We start from the raw sequence: 14,179 nt of genomic DNA on the forward strand, positions 1-14,179 counted from the left end.
AACCTTGTGGGCTGTTATCCTGCAAGACACCACAGGGAATATACTGTCTAGTGACTACTGTACCTTCTTTATGTGAGCCAGGACTGGTTCTTCTTTGGCTATTCATAAACTAATAAACACAAGTCCAAGAATATACATCAAGCAAACGTAGAAATTAAATGTTGCAGTGAACAGCAACAGATGACCATTGATGCATGGTAGCGATGTTACTGAAGGAGCAGCAACAAAGATGTACAAATAAGATAAAGTTGTAGTGGTTGGAATATTTCTCTCACTGAACAGGTACCACCTAACTTGCGTCAGACTAAACCAGAAAAGTGGATATTGCAATGACGCAATAAAATAAATGATCTGTGGTCAAAGTCATGCTTAAATCCAAATACTAAAAAGTATTTGCAGTCAACAGCATATGAGCATAATTTAGCAGGCTCATACATAGCCAACATGAATAGAATTTAGCAGTTAGGGCAGAAATTGGCAGTTATCATACACAGCCAACATATAGCATAATCAGCAGGGTGGAAATTAACAACTCCAATAACCAACAGTGTAAGAGATGTAATTACACAGTGCAGTAAGTATAAGAACAGGAATAGCAGCAGAGCATAGACAATTAACATACCAGACAAAATGAGCAGCCTTCATAAGGAACATAAATTAGTATCAGGCAACATAATAGCTGCATAAAACAGAAATTAGCAAGAATTAGGCAAGTGAGTCATTTAAAAAAAGGGCTAAAGCGACAAGGTATAGCTACGGTGCTCACAGCTTCAGTGAAAACATGTCCCACTATCAATGTTTTATCATAACAACCATCCTAGTTTTTGTTTATGTTGGCTATAAACTCTGTGGATCTTCACAATCTGCACCAACTTTAATGGGAATGCATATAGCAGTCAAAATATTGACCTCGAAAACAAAACATTGCATATATGCACAAATATATGGACAAAACTACCCCAAAGACCTGGTAGCGTGGCTAAAAACTTACTTCGCATTACACGTGTTAGCAGTCAGGTGATACTTAGCTCTGGGAGGGGCTGGTCCGTGTTGTCAACATCAGGTGAAGGACAACTTCCGGTCTGAAGAGGCGTTTGGGGACACCTGACATAAATATATGTAACTATTCAACAGTAAATTCGCCCTTAAATAACACACTTCTAGTTGACAGGTTTATGTTGGCTAAAGACGCAGCAGGTGTTCACAGGTTTGATGTACTGCCTCATTCAAGGGTGCGACTGATGAACCACACAGCTGTTACCAGCTGTCTATGTATGGAAGAAGAAATAACTCATTTCATTCTGACGCCATTCCCTTTAGTACTTTATTATAAAGCTGTGCTTTTAAAACCTTTTAAGGTGCATATGGGAGACATTGACAAATAACAAGTGAGACATTATTAACTTTCCATTAATCATTGTGGCAAATGTAATCTTTGTCTCTTTCCTTAATGTGAAAGAGACTCTTGATGATAAGCCCAAGGATCCGAGGAGGCCGTTGAATGTTTGCAGAGATGAAGAGAGACGAAGGTGCATTATTTCATCTTAATACTTTAATTCTGCCATTTCCTTTGCTGGAATTTTCCCTGAAAATACAGATATGGATATGATGTACTCCTAAATTACAGACACCAGAATGAATTATTTTTACGCTGTGCATGTGATTGATATGTAATTTCCTTTAGTCCTGGGGTGTTTTTCTTGGAGGAAAAGCTGTTTTGAGTTTCCACCACAAACTCCTCCGGCTGGAGGAGAAGAATTGTGTCTGCAAACAAATAGTCTTCATTACAATAAACAGTACATTTTCCTTATTAAGGCTTTCATTTTACATAACCCTCGTGTTCATTCCTGCTATAAGCACCATGCATTTTAAGAGACTGATTACTTCAAGTGTCCGTCATCTCCCATGTTTATACCATGTAATTTCCATACGGATTGATCAGTCTTTGACCTGTCTCTTGGTTTAATTTCATGTTGCTACATAAGAAGTGCAATATCTTGTGGTTTAGCTCGGTCAGAGCCAAGTATAACAAATGTTGCAAGTCACTTTGTATCTAACACAGGCTCTCAGGCTTCAGCGACACCAGGCCCACCCAAAGGTCCATGTTTCTCCTTCACAGAGCTCACAGTGTTTCTCTTTTAGCCTCATGTATTTTAGTAGTAATGCACTCTTCCAATAGTCCCTGTTCCTGTCCCTAGAATATCAGGCTGGCCGTTCCTCCAGATCTCACGGATTATACGTTCCCTCTCTTCCAGCCGCTGTGCGCGTTCCAGCTCTTCAGCCGACGTAAATACATTCACGCTCAGTGTCCCATCTGATTGACTGGTGTGATTGCCAACAGGGATTTCTGTGCAGGGCAACGGGATCGCTGCCTCTACATCTTCCACTTCTTCCTCTTCATCATCATCACTCTCCTCCTCCTCATCACTGATGTCCTTTAACTGTTTTTTCTCAGGTGTGGAGGGGGTGATGTTGGTCCGCGGCTTACAGGAGATGCGGATTACTAGGAGGCAGAGGGTCAGCACCAGGCCGAAACACACTCCAAGGACAAAGTAAAGGCCAAAGCTCTCTGGATTTGCTAAAGAAAGGACAAGAATGGCGTTAGAAGTATGATAAAAATGGTTAATTTAAGTCATTTAACTCAGATAGCTGCTGTTTGACTTACCTTTGATGTGTGCATATGCAGCTATGCTGTTGCTAAGGAGGTCCATTTCTTTTTTCTTCACATCCATGGCGATTTAAACTTTACTCTTGCACACCTGCAATAAACAATTGACACACCACATTACTTCTGACTTTACACACCAAATCAATGCTCTTTCAGGTGACTAAACTCCAAACTGCCTTCTTCCAGAGTAACATTTTGCCCAGCGCCCACATGTCAAACCCAGTGAGCACAGCACTTCTTCATATGCCTCTGGGTGGGTGGGTGGATGGCAGAGGGCCTCAGAGTCTCCAACAAAAGCTTCTCTGTGTCCTTCTCAAGTGCTGGCTTCTTCTGGGATCATCATAATGCATTTGGCACATTGCACTTTGCCTGTGTCATTCTCTCTGAACCATGACAACCCTCTATAAACGAGGTCAAGAGTCAATTTTCCAAGTAGCCACAAAGGACTCCTTCCTGTCAAATGGGACTCCCAGATCAATTTGTGTAGCTCAGTGGAAAAGGCCAGTGTGTTGTTGACTTTCTGTTTGCACATTGTGTCCCTGACATTTAAGTGGCCTATCCCTCTGGCATCCTGTCTGTCTGATGAGCTCTATTGTGTTTGTATCCATTCTTACGTGAAGGCATGACTCCTAACACTCCCAAGGAAGTCTTACTCAAAATTAAACCAGTCAAGACATGCACAAGCTGAGATACAAGGACAGTTAAAGTTCATTCGGTCTGCTGTTTCTTTTTAGTCCCAAGTCCCAAAATCCTTGCGTGGTAGTTTGTGTTTTCGGTTTCTCATCTAACAGAAAAAAAAGTGATTGGATTTGCCTGCGTAGAACACCATACCAAGGTCACTTTGTGCTGCCGGGCCTTTCTGTATTTCTTTCGCCTCTCCAGCTGCCCTCCTCCTCTACCCTCAATCCCTTTCCTGCTAACTCTGTCTTTTCCTCCTCCGCTTTCCATTTTGTCAACAATTTTCACCCCCCTCGGACTTGCTGACCTCATGGCGTTGTACAATGAGACAAGAGTGTTGGTGGCAACATATGAAGTACAGATTCAAAAGGCCTTTAATCTTTCCTAATGTTACCATTCTGTCTTTAACATGTGCTTTGTGTTGGGGCTGACTGGAAGCAAAAAAAACAACAACAACAAAAAAAAACCTCACATTCTCTACATCTGAAATGATTACAAACTCCCACTCTAACCTGTGTGCACTGTTCTCTAAGTCAAAACACATGTCAGCATGTCTATACACGGGTCATATGGATGTCCTCAAATTGCACAAACCACATGTTTACATTTGCGTTTACCTCTAAATTGCACCCACGGATAATCTCAAAGCGTGATCTCTATCATGATGTGACTGCCCCATTGATTTATGTTGCATTTGTGCAGATTTGTTGATGCAGCCTTTGGTAAAACTCGAGCATAAAACCACACATATGTAAACCACATGTAATGTGGTTTACTAATGATCTTTAAAACACTGCAAATATTCTCTTGTTAAGGAGAAGTAAACAGAAAGTGGAATACAGACAAAGCATAAAACTTACCACAAAATGAAATTACGAAGCAAGTCCCAGCTCAGTCCAAGCTCATGGTGTAATGAGAAGTTGGAGAATGGATGCAAAGTGATCACGCTCCTCTCTCTCTTTCTCTGCCTCGCTGCTGGGTTAAAGCTTGTGATCTTTGGTCCTCAGGCTAGACAGTTCATTTGGCCACCCTGAGACAAGAGCAAATACACACACAGAGACACACACATACAGACGTCAAGCTTCATTAGATCCAAACTCACTGAAGCGTCTGCAAAGCAAACAACGACAAGCCAGTTGCAGGATACACGGTCCAGCAAGGGACTAGAGGCAGGCTTTCTTTTCTAGTGTTTGGTGTGACAGTAGCGTATATGCACAGCAAAATTTACAGATATTATACAACCAGTTTATAGCTAAACTTGTTGTAATTCAAAAAGCCTGTTGGACACAGAAATAGCCAGCTGTAGAACATTCTCATGTATGATTTGGAGAAACTCTACGGGACTCCATTCACCATAAAGTACTCTATGGTAGAATACGTAACATGGAGGAATGTAAGGAGACCTAAGGGCTTTCCATTGCTATGAGTTTTCATGCTGTCACTACATCTGGACCCAATGAGCTAATACCATGTGTGGACGATAGATAGCCTAGTTTACAAATCCACATTTTTAAAAACAAACTTAAGAACATCTTAAAAGGCTGCCATTTAACAGCCAGATCAATGTATGTTGATTTGGGACTTTTTTTTTTCTTTTTTTTTTTTTTTTTGAAAAAGGTGAACACATTCAAAGCCTTTAGGACTACTTAAACCAATTAGTGTCAGTTTTTAAACTTTTTGCTCTTGTGAGTCTTGAATAGGGAATGGGCTCATTGCTGCCCTCTGTGTCTGTTTTGAGGGAAAGCACTTGCACATTTTTGTCATTAGACATTAGCCATTAGACAGGTATCTACTGTCCTCAGAAAACAAAGATAAGATAAGATAAGATAAGATAAGATAAGATAAGATAAGATAAGATAAGATAAGATAAGATAAGATAAGATAAGATAATAGAAAGAAAACTTTGACAAAAAGATACAAAGGTGTTCTTTCACAACAATTACTGAACTACGACAAGAGCTCCAGAATCACTTTCCACTTGGCCCCAGCCGTCTAATTTGCTTGAGGTTTACATGCCAGGTGGAGAACTGAGCACTGTGAAAAACGCTGAGCTGTGAAGTATTCAAACTTGGACCCCTGTTTCGGAAAAAGCTCCACTGCCAGCTGTAGTTGGTTTAGCAGAGTCTCTTTGCTTTCCAAGGCAGATTTTGATCTTGCTGACTCCTGGCCTGTGTACTATACACACTGCCTGGCTGAGACAGGGTTCAGGGGCTATGTGACAGAATGGTCACTATGGCAACACACTCTCCAGAGCTGTGTCCCCATGGGAGCGAGACGATGGGCCTTTTAGTTGCAGAGGAGGGCTAAGCTGTGCGCTCTCTTCCAGCCAGGCTTCCTCCCATTTATTTTAAAATAATGACCAACTCCATCTCCTCCCTCCTTCAGACTCAAACTCTGCTCCTCTAATGGAATCTATTCATCATTATCCAAAGGGAACTGAGGAACATGGCTTTCAGTGTGTTGTTTGCTTTTGTCTCAAGGGGTAATAAAGCGAGCAGCTCGAATGACTTTAGTTACTCTTCAAGCCAAGGTCAAAGCCAATGATTGCACACCTACAGTACAGTAACAGGCCTCTTTTCACACTGGAATGCAGCAAACCGGAGCTTCCAGGATGCGGGCGTCTGTTCCTGGTGGTTAATTACAACTGGAGACCTGCTTAAAGCCTATATTAACACTAATTATCCTTCCCTCTTGTTTTGTTGTGTTTTTGTTTCAACCAAACAAGGAAATTATTAACAGCCTTGCTCCTCCAGCTACAGTATGCGCTATCCCATGACTCAACATCCAGTCATTTTCTGCAGGTGATCCAGTTTGTTTTTCTGTTTCAGATCATGCCTTACACTACATGCCTTGATAAGGAGACCTCTGATATTCACTCTTAGAAAGTCTAAAGACATTCATCGTCCTTCGTGTTGGACTCCCTTAGCTTAACATTCACTACATCGTAGAGGACCATCTCTTTGGAACAATTTGCAGCCATCTCCTAAAGCATCGTCTTTGCTGGCAATCTGATTTACCAGGTGATTTACTCTTTATATTTTACACATGAACTGTATTCAAAAAAGTACACAAAGAAAAACCAAAACAATTGGCTAGAAACTATGCAAGTTGGCAAAGAAGAAAAAACAAACAGAGCTTTTCAATTTAGACACATTTGAACAGAGAAAAATCCTAAAACATCATGTTTTTGTGTGGCGAACCAACACAAAATTGCATCAATGCAAATTATGTAATTCTATGAGCTTCGGTAACTAATTCCTTCTGAGCTGGCTTTTCTATCGCCTTTGATAATTCATTATATGTTTCAGAAAAAAAAAGAAAACAAATTACGTGTTGACTGGAAAGGCACCAAACCAAACAATTTAAGTCAGCTGAAAGTAAATTTTCCACTGATTTGGCCGAACATGCTGTGGCATATGCCTTCGTGCCACAGCTAAGCTCCTGTGACGTTAATGTTTGGTTCTATTTTTTGTCCTCGCTAGCTTATCATCTGCTCTTTCCTGGCCTCATATCCTCAGGTCAAACACTCGGGCATCCTCTTCCTGAGCTCTTTGCATGCTGCTGACTATTAAATAATCACAAAGCCCATCATAGTAAACGTATGTGTACAATGTATTTACATCTCAAATGAAGTCAAATAAAAATATCATCCAGTGATACATTATAAAGACTTATTAAGGCTAACTCTAGCTTAGTAACTACCTTTTATTTGCAAAATTCATTAATCATCATTGTTTTTTCTTTTTTCTTTTTTTGTCAGGTCACACCAGAATCCAACACAAACACGCACATGTGTGAGGGCATGGGCTATTTGTGACTGGGCATTGTTTGCTTTGGTTTCAATGGAGGAGCTGAGGGGAAGAAAAACTCCAAACTATCATGAGTAAATGAGTGTGATATTTTTGGTGTCCTAACCCACAACTGCTCTTCCTTCCCACAAGGTTTGTCCCTTTTCACAGGGACAACGTCCAGATCAACGTCTTCCTCCAGCATCACTGCCATTGTCTCAGATAAGTTAAGACGGACTGACTGAGCTATCGTCTGTAAACAGATGTCAGCTTGGTGATTTATCAGCTGCCTCCTTACAGGAGAAGACCTCCAGAGCAAAAGTCGTCACAGACTAAAAACACTTTTCCCCAGATACTTCGCCAGTAATACTTTCACAAGCCATCAAACCATAATACTCCTCTCCCACAATGAAGAAATCAAAGTCATAACCCTTTGGTGGAAATTATGCAGGGAGTCAAGCCGCATTTGATTCATACACAGAAGATGAAAAGGTCAGATTACACAAGGGAGCCAGTCTGTGTTATTTCCTCATTGTAAAGACACACGCCGAACCGCAGAGGGAAAGAAATATTTTTAATACTTCAAATTTCTGTACTGCTGCTACAACCCCTGGCACAAATCCTGTATGTGGTTTGCCCGAGACCAACCAGATTTAAATTTAATCACATTTCATTGTTTTAAAGTCCAGACAAGTTTCTGTTGTGAGGGAGATCACAGAATCTGACATTAGGATTTATACTACCTTACTACAGTCCATGCTTTTAATTATCTTCATTAAAATGCTTCTGCTTTGATTCTGCGGCTGCTACTGAAAAAATCAGTCTGGACTTAATGATGCTCTGCATCAAACGCACCAATGTGGGTAATTTATTCTCTATTTTCAGCCTTCAGAGCACATTCTAAAATTCAACCCCCCCTCCTTAAATAAATATACTGAATCAGAGCTCGGCCTTGGCTCTGCTTTTCTCTTACTCATGAAGAAATTCTCTCAGCAGCAGATGAAATGTTAACAGCTAAGCACAAACTGCCAAAGAATCTGTAACTGTATAACAGAACTATCTGCAGCGCGTCTTTACAGGTCATTTATCACGCACCTGTAATCAATCCAGAGAACAGTCTCCAAGCATTAAAATATAATGGAAGTTCAAGTTCTCCCCAGAACAGCAGAGGTGCAGGCAAGGATTACTTTCCACTTGGTAAACAGGAACATTGTCCAAACCACGATCTCTGTTTACAGTGTCTGCAAAAACATTCATAAAGGTCCTCAGGGTGAAGGTAATATCGTGTGGAAGCCATGGAGAGTTTTTTTTTTCTGATCCAGGAGGGCTGCAAAGGACTGGGTTTCTGGAGAAAGTAGTTTCTTCCCAGTTCCTCTTGACATCAAGATCTTTCAAGCTGTGCTTAAATGTTAGTTCTGCTTCCCACTCGTATCCGGCTGCCAGTGTATCTGTCTGAGAGGAATGCAGGTGGTTGCCATCAGGACAAAGACATAGCTGAGATTGACCTGATCAGACCTAGGTCAGAAAGTATTTGCAAAGATATGGGTTTCTTGTTGATTGTGTGCTGCCCTAATGAGATAGGTAGATCCAAATGAGACAATAAAACAATAAGAATGAAGCTCTGGGTAAAGTTGATGCCACAAAACTCGATCATATTTCTGTACACCGTTATGCAGAATGTGATCCCTTGGATTATAGTGCAAAGTATAGTCACTGAGACATGGATGAAGCAACACATTTTGTGAAACCATAGTTATTGTTGTCAGTATCACCATGTAGATATATTTCTGAGTACGTGCCCAAGTGCACGGTGCAGGGTATAAATCTAGCTCTAAGGTCACAACCAACCTATCGAGCTGAGATGAGAGTTCATTCTAAATCTTGGAAGCAACAGCTGAATCAGCAATCAGTCAACCCCATCTCTTCATCTCTGAGCTCTGGATCATTTGACCATACAGTGACACATTGTTTTCGTCAGCAGACCAATTTTGCCCATGGGCCTACATGTGTTCAAACTTTCTATGCCTCTGAACTATAGACCACGATTGCATATGATGTCTGTATGATATTGTCCAAAGCATGTGAGAGCTCCTTGAGTCTCATCAGCTTCTATTTCCAAGTTCAAAAAAACATTTTCCAGTCGTGCATATCAAAAATGAAAAGTCAAAGTGTTCCTGAAAGCTGAGCTGAAGATGAAGAGTTTAAAGCTCCTTCAGCAGATCCAGTGACTGTAACCTCAATAACACTGATTTACTCAAAGAAGCCTTTCATTGCTTCAATATTTCTGAGACTGCTTATATAGGCCTCTAGTTTAGGAATTTCACATGAAATTACCCCATCTAAAACACTTTGCAGGTAAGACCAATCTGACACAACTTAAATCATATTTGACTTTAGTCTGAACTGCAATGTCCTGCCAGCTTCAAGACAAACCGCACCAATAATGTGAATCTAGATCTTGCCAAACTTCTTTATTAGGTTTCCTCCTGTGTGGTTCTTAACTGAAAATAAATTCATATTTAATGTGTTATTTGTGTAACACTCAAGACTTTGACATATTTGTTCCTTTAGCCATTCATTTCCATCCACATCTCGAATGTGAGAGAGAAAGAGAGCTTTGTTTAGTTTTTCAAGTGTGGATGTATTTGGCTTTGGGCTTGTACTTTATTTGACATTGACTCAATGAACAACAGCTTTTCTTTTAAGGGCAAAAACTTTTCCAGGAGTACTCATAGAATGAGTCCAGTCATGCATTGTTGGTCAATTATTATTTGGCTTTAGAAGTTTTACTTTTCAACAGTTGGGTTATAGACTCAAGATGACTCAGTGTGCCAATATGACGGCCGCCCAGCTCTGAGTAATGCGTCCTTAGCCGCTTTGTATCTTTGTGTCATGAGAAGTGAACCACGGTGCTCTGTTTTGTGGGCTATGGCAGGTAATGGGAGGGTAATACAGATGCGGGGCTGAGCTCAAGGTTAGGGCAAGTGGGTAATGGCTCCCAGATGTGATCCTGATGAGGGCCAGAGTCAGAATGCTTTACTATGTAAATCAAGAAGCAGTATCCCATGCTCCATCTTCATGCTGACGTTATCAAGGTACCAGTTGGTAGGAAGTCAGATTGGAACCACGGTGTGTTGTGTTGTTGCCCATCGTCTACATATGTCTGTGCACAATGAAATAGATTCCTCCATAGTTTTCTAAAACACTGACGGCTTTAGATTATCCCAAATGCAAAGCTCCAAAAATAGAGGCATGATCTCATCCTTTTCATTGATCTGGGCCACCATCCAGCAGCACATACTGTATCAATTACATGGACCCTACGGATTACTCTGTGACACAAAACACGTGTTTGCCCTTTCCGTGATTGGGTGCGTAGAATCTCTCTGTGCTACCCATGGACATGGTGCAGCTCTATGAGGTTTAGGAAGTTCAGAGGGGTTGTTGTGACAGGACTGGCCTTGTGCAAAGAAAGTCAGAGCTGCTTGCATGGTTTCAGTCAGTAGCTTCTGCTGGCATCTACTAGCAACCAGTGCTAACGGTAACTCAAACCACAATGGCACCCTATTTTTCAATAGAGATAAGTAAATTGAATCTAATCTTGGGTCAACTCTCTTTTGTTTCATATTGTTTAAAATGAAATGCTTAATTTAAAACAGAATAAGGCCATCACAGCTGTTGCATGTGCCTCTTCTTATGTGTGTGTCCTGCACGTCCGTATCCAAGATAGGAGGGTGAGTTCAGGCAAACCCCGATGGATTTAACATGTCAAACAAAACCAAACTAAAACTAAACAGGAGGCTGTCTGGGACAGTGAAGCTCCTACTAGAAAGCAATAAGCCCTGAGTCCTGCAAAGCATCAGTGCTTGATGGAAGCTTTACTAAACATAGCATCTGAGGCACCTCATTCATCAAACCTCTATTTCTCAACAAAACTAAAATATCCATTACTTAATGTCGGTGAGATTAGATCTCCAGCTGAGGAGTCATGAAGTCTTGCCATGTATGTATATCGTCATAATATCAAAGTTTACATTGTAATAATTGTTAAAGAGGATCACTGTTAACAGTGCGGCCAGTAACCCTTTCACTGTCCATGAATTCCTTCATGTGATCAACATAATACTGTACACTGTAATGATTACACGTAGAAGGCCTAGCTCCGTGTGGAGCTGGGTGTATAACTAAAGAGTTCAAAAACATCTGCTGATGATCATCTGATCTGCTATGACTTCATGTCCTATAGCATAAAATCGCTCCGTGACACCACTATTACCAACAACACTTGTCAGTTCATAAGTTATTTTTCACCGTGTGTTTCTGCTAGATATTATTATTGTTTTCCTTCTTTACGATCCTAAAGATTATCACACAACATTTGCATGTCAAAGTAATTCCAGGACACATGACATTATATGAAAAAACAGGACATTAGCACCTAAACTGCTGAACTAACAGGGCATTTTTCATATTACCTCAATATTATTACAAATGCATCGGCCTGGTCGTGGTAAACTACCTTAGTAGTCACAGGTGCCCTGGGGCGGGCTGTCTGCAATCTGTCCCGGTCCATCTGTAACCTGGCTAAATCTGCAAAATTCATAGCTATGTATGGAGCCACTCCAAATTTTGTGCAGTGCTCACATGCTTTTTGCTATTGTTCAAAGCCACAAAGGCGACTGCACGGTCTGTGCTTATCTCCCTTCATTGTGTCTTCGCTCATACCTGATCCTGAAACTTTCCGTGTCCCCCTTTTAAAACAGATTGGTGCCATGGGAATTTAGACAGGCAATTGAAATCGGTTCCCGACCCCTCACCTCTGGATAAATAGAATAAGTTAACAGCCATCCTCGGGACAGATAAGACAGGGCAGCTGATAAGTGAGTCAAAGGGGATTCGGGAATAGGAAAGTCTGCCAGCTTGAATAGCCTGGCGAGGTCATACAGAAGTCAGCTCTTCCCAGTCAGCCTGGAAGGGGTTATTTAACTACCTTTCACACTCATCCTACTGAGGCTTATCTGATTGACTGGAGGAGGCGCAGCTTAAGTGCTGCCTGCCCACTCAGATTGTGTAAATTAAAGGAGACCCCAGAGAGCAACACGGGCCTGTCCAGCCGCCACCCATCACCTCCCTACTTCTCCCTCGCCTCACTTTCTCTCTGATAAGAGGTGCAAACCACAAACGTCCAGTGAAGAGAGAGAGAGAGAAAGAGAGAGAGAGAGAGAGAGAGAGCTATGGGAGCTGAAGCATATGGTGAACTGCTGTTGAGTATGAAGGTTTCTATTGGTCTGTATAAAAAAAGAGAAGGAGGCAGAAAAATAGAGCCATGTGTACACTTTTAGCCCATGCTCTTGAAATCCTGTGACGTCGCTTTAGTTGTATGACGTCTGCTCTGGGCAGGAAAAACAAAAAAAACAAAGAGCAAAGGGATGTTTGCTTTGATAGTAACAGGGTGATAACTAACTTATCACTGCAAGGTTAGGAAACAATGTGCAGCTGCACAGGAAAGCCCTAGCCGGGCTCTACTGTCCTGTCTGAACTAGTGCTGCATCAGCTCTTCTTCAACACAGGTTAATCTGAAAACAGATCTGTTCAGCAGCTTTACATGAACGCACCGGCACTCTTTGGATTGATGTCAATATTCAGCTCGGTTCACAACTTCAAATGACAAAAACAGGGAGCATTTCTGCAACAGCTGTTTTCACTATAGAAACAGCAAAGCTTCATTAAATTTGATTCTTTTTCTGACATATTCACCCACAGTTTAACAAAGCAGAAATAATCAGAAATGTCTGATGTGAAGTAAAGACAGAAATGGAAGTTTTCCCAAGCACCTCCACAAGAGCCTGCTAAACTGAAGTTTTAGCAAAGCTTTCAAACTTAAGACTCTGAATCCGGCTCATTTGAGTTTCTATGGCATTGCACATACACTGAAAAACAAAACTGTCAAACTCACCGGTCAGTGATGAGAGCGGACGTCCTTCAATCCACACAAAAGCATGCAGGCAAACTGCAAAATCTTCTTTCCCTCCAAATTTCGAAAAACCCAGCAGTACAAGCAGTCCTGGCTGTTTCACAGTTGCTGTTGTGTTCAAGTCCTGAGCAGTCTGCGTGTGTCTGCTTCAGCATGTGTGTGTGTGTGTGTAGAGAGTCTGGGGAAGAGGTGGTGACTTCCCCTCAAAGTTGGAGACCGAGTGAGTAACAGAGTTTTCTCTCTCTAGGCTCCAATCGACAAGAAGCAGAAAAAGCTGTCATACTATCCCTCTTTCAGATGGAAAAAAAAAATAGGAGGAACAGCCTAAAAAGGGCAAGCTAGGGGAAGAGAGGAGGGGAGGGAGGAAAGCTGCGGTGAGCGTGTGTGTGTTGTGTGGTGTGGTGTGGGTGTGTGTGGGGGGCTTTCCCTCTGTTGTTGAGGAAAAAGGCAAAAAGAAACTCCGGGCTGATTAGACCAAGTTTTTCCATGTGCAGTCCAGTGTGACAAGAAAGAAAAAAACATCAACAAAGAGGCTGTATTGTGCAGCTAATGTATGGTTTTGTATTTTTATTTTTTTTTTTCCACTCATCTAAACTACCTTTCACATCTCATCTAAATCTCTGATGAGCACAAGTGAATATTGTGGGGATGTATCCATTGGGGTAATTGTGTTTATTTGTATTAAATGACTCATTAGATGAGAAGATCAGTTCTATTCTCATGCCTGTAAATATGCAGCTTGTGCCAGCACCAAGTGTATGAGTTTAAAGACTGGAAGCAGGAAAAAGTCTGGCTCGGTCCAGAGGTTTCAAATGCTCGCTGATTAACATGTTACATTTTGCTTTTATTTGGAATATTTCTTGTGGTCTCCAACCACTTAAGCTCGTCCAAAACTATAAATTATGATCCGTTTTCTCAACAGTCCTTTGAAGGTGCAATTAGGCAGATTTGGTTTGGACTGGACCAAACCGAGATCGCTCATTCATTCTTATTTAAAAACTGCAGTTTCATTACTAGTAACTAAGGAACACGTATTTATCCTCCTGCTGGTAATATTCAGGGGACCCTAGA

The 14,179-nt window shown here is 41.3% G+C and overlaps 1 protein-coding gene across 1 annotated transcript; it reads right to left on the reverse strand.

Moving 5' to 3' along the window:
* Positions 1–1,310: 1,310 nt before the first annotated feature.
* On the reverse strand, positions 1,311–13,358 carry eva1ba (eva-1 homolog Ba (C. elegans)). Its single transcript, XM_047598235.1, has 4 exons — positions 13,091–13,358; positions 4,207–4,376; positions 2,666–2,759; positions 1,311–2,578 (listed from the first exon to the last, which is right to left on the reverse strand). Exons 3-4 carry the CDS (start codon positions 2,730–2,732, stop codon positions 2,154–2,156), a joined length of 492 nt encoding a protein of 163 aa, XP_047454191.1. The 5' UTR covers positions 2,733–2,759; positions 4,207–4,376; positions 13,091–13,358; the 3' UTR covers positions 1,311–2,153.
* Between the last annotated feature and the right edge of the window lie 821 nt (positions 13,359–14,179).

The sequence above is a fragment of the Mugil cephalus genome, chromosome 11 (assembly GCF_022458985.1).
Source record: "Mugil cephalus isolate CIBA_MC_2020 chromosome 11, CIBA_Mcephalus_1.1, whole genome shotgun sequence".
NCBI classification, from domain to species: domain Eukaryota; kingdom Metazoa; phylum Chordata; class Actinopteri; order Mugiliformes; family Mugilidae; genus Mugil; species Mugil cephalus.

Excerpts from the sequence above, each read along its gene's own strand:
- eva1ba (XM_047598235.1), bottom strand. The coding sequence starts at position 2,732 with ATGGATGTGAAGAAAAAAGAAATGGACCTCCTTAGCAACAGCATAGCT. Across the intron at positions 2,579-2,665 it reads TGCATATGCACACATCAAAG|CAAATCCAGAGAGCTTTGGC; the intron begins GTAAGTCAAACA and ends TCCTTTCTTTAG.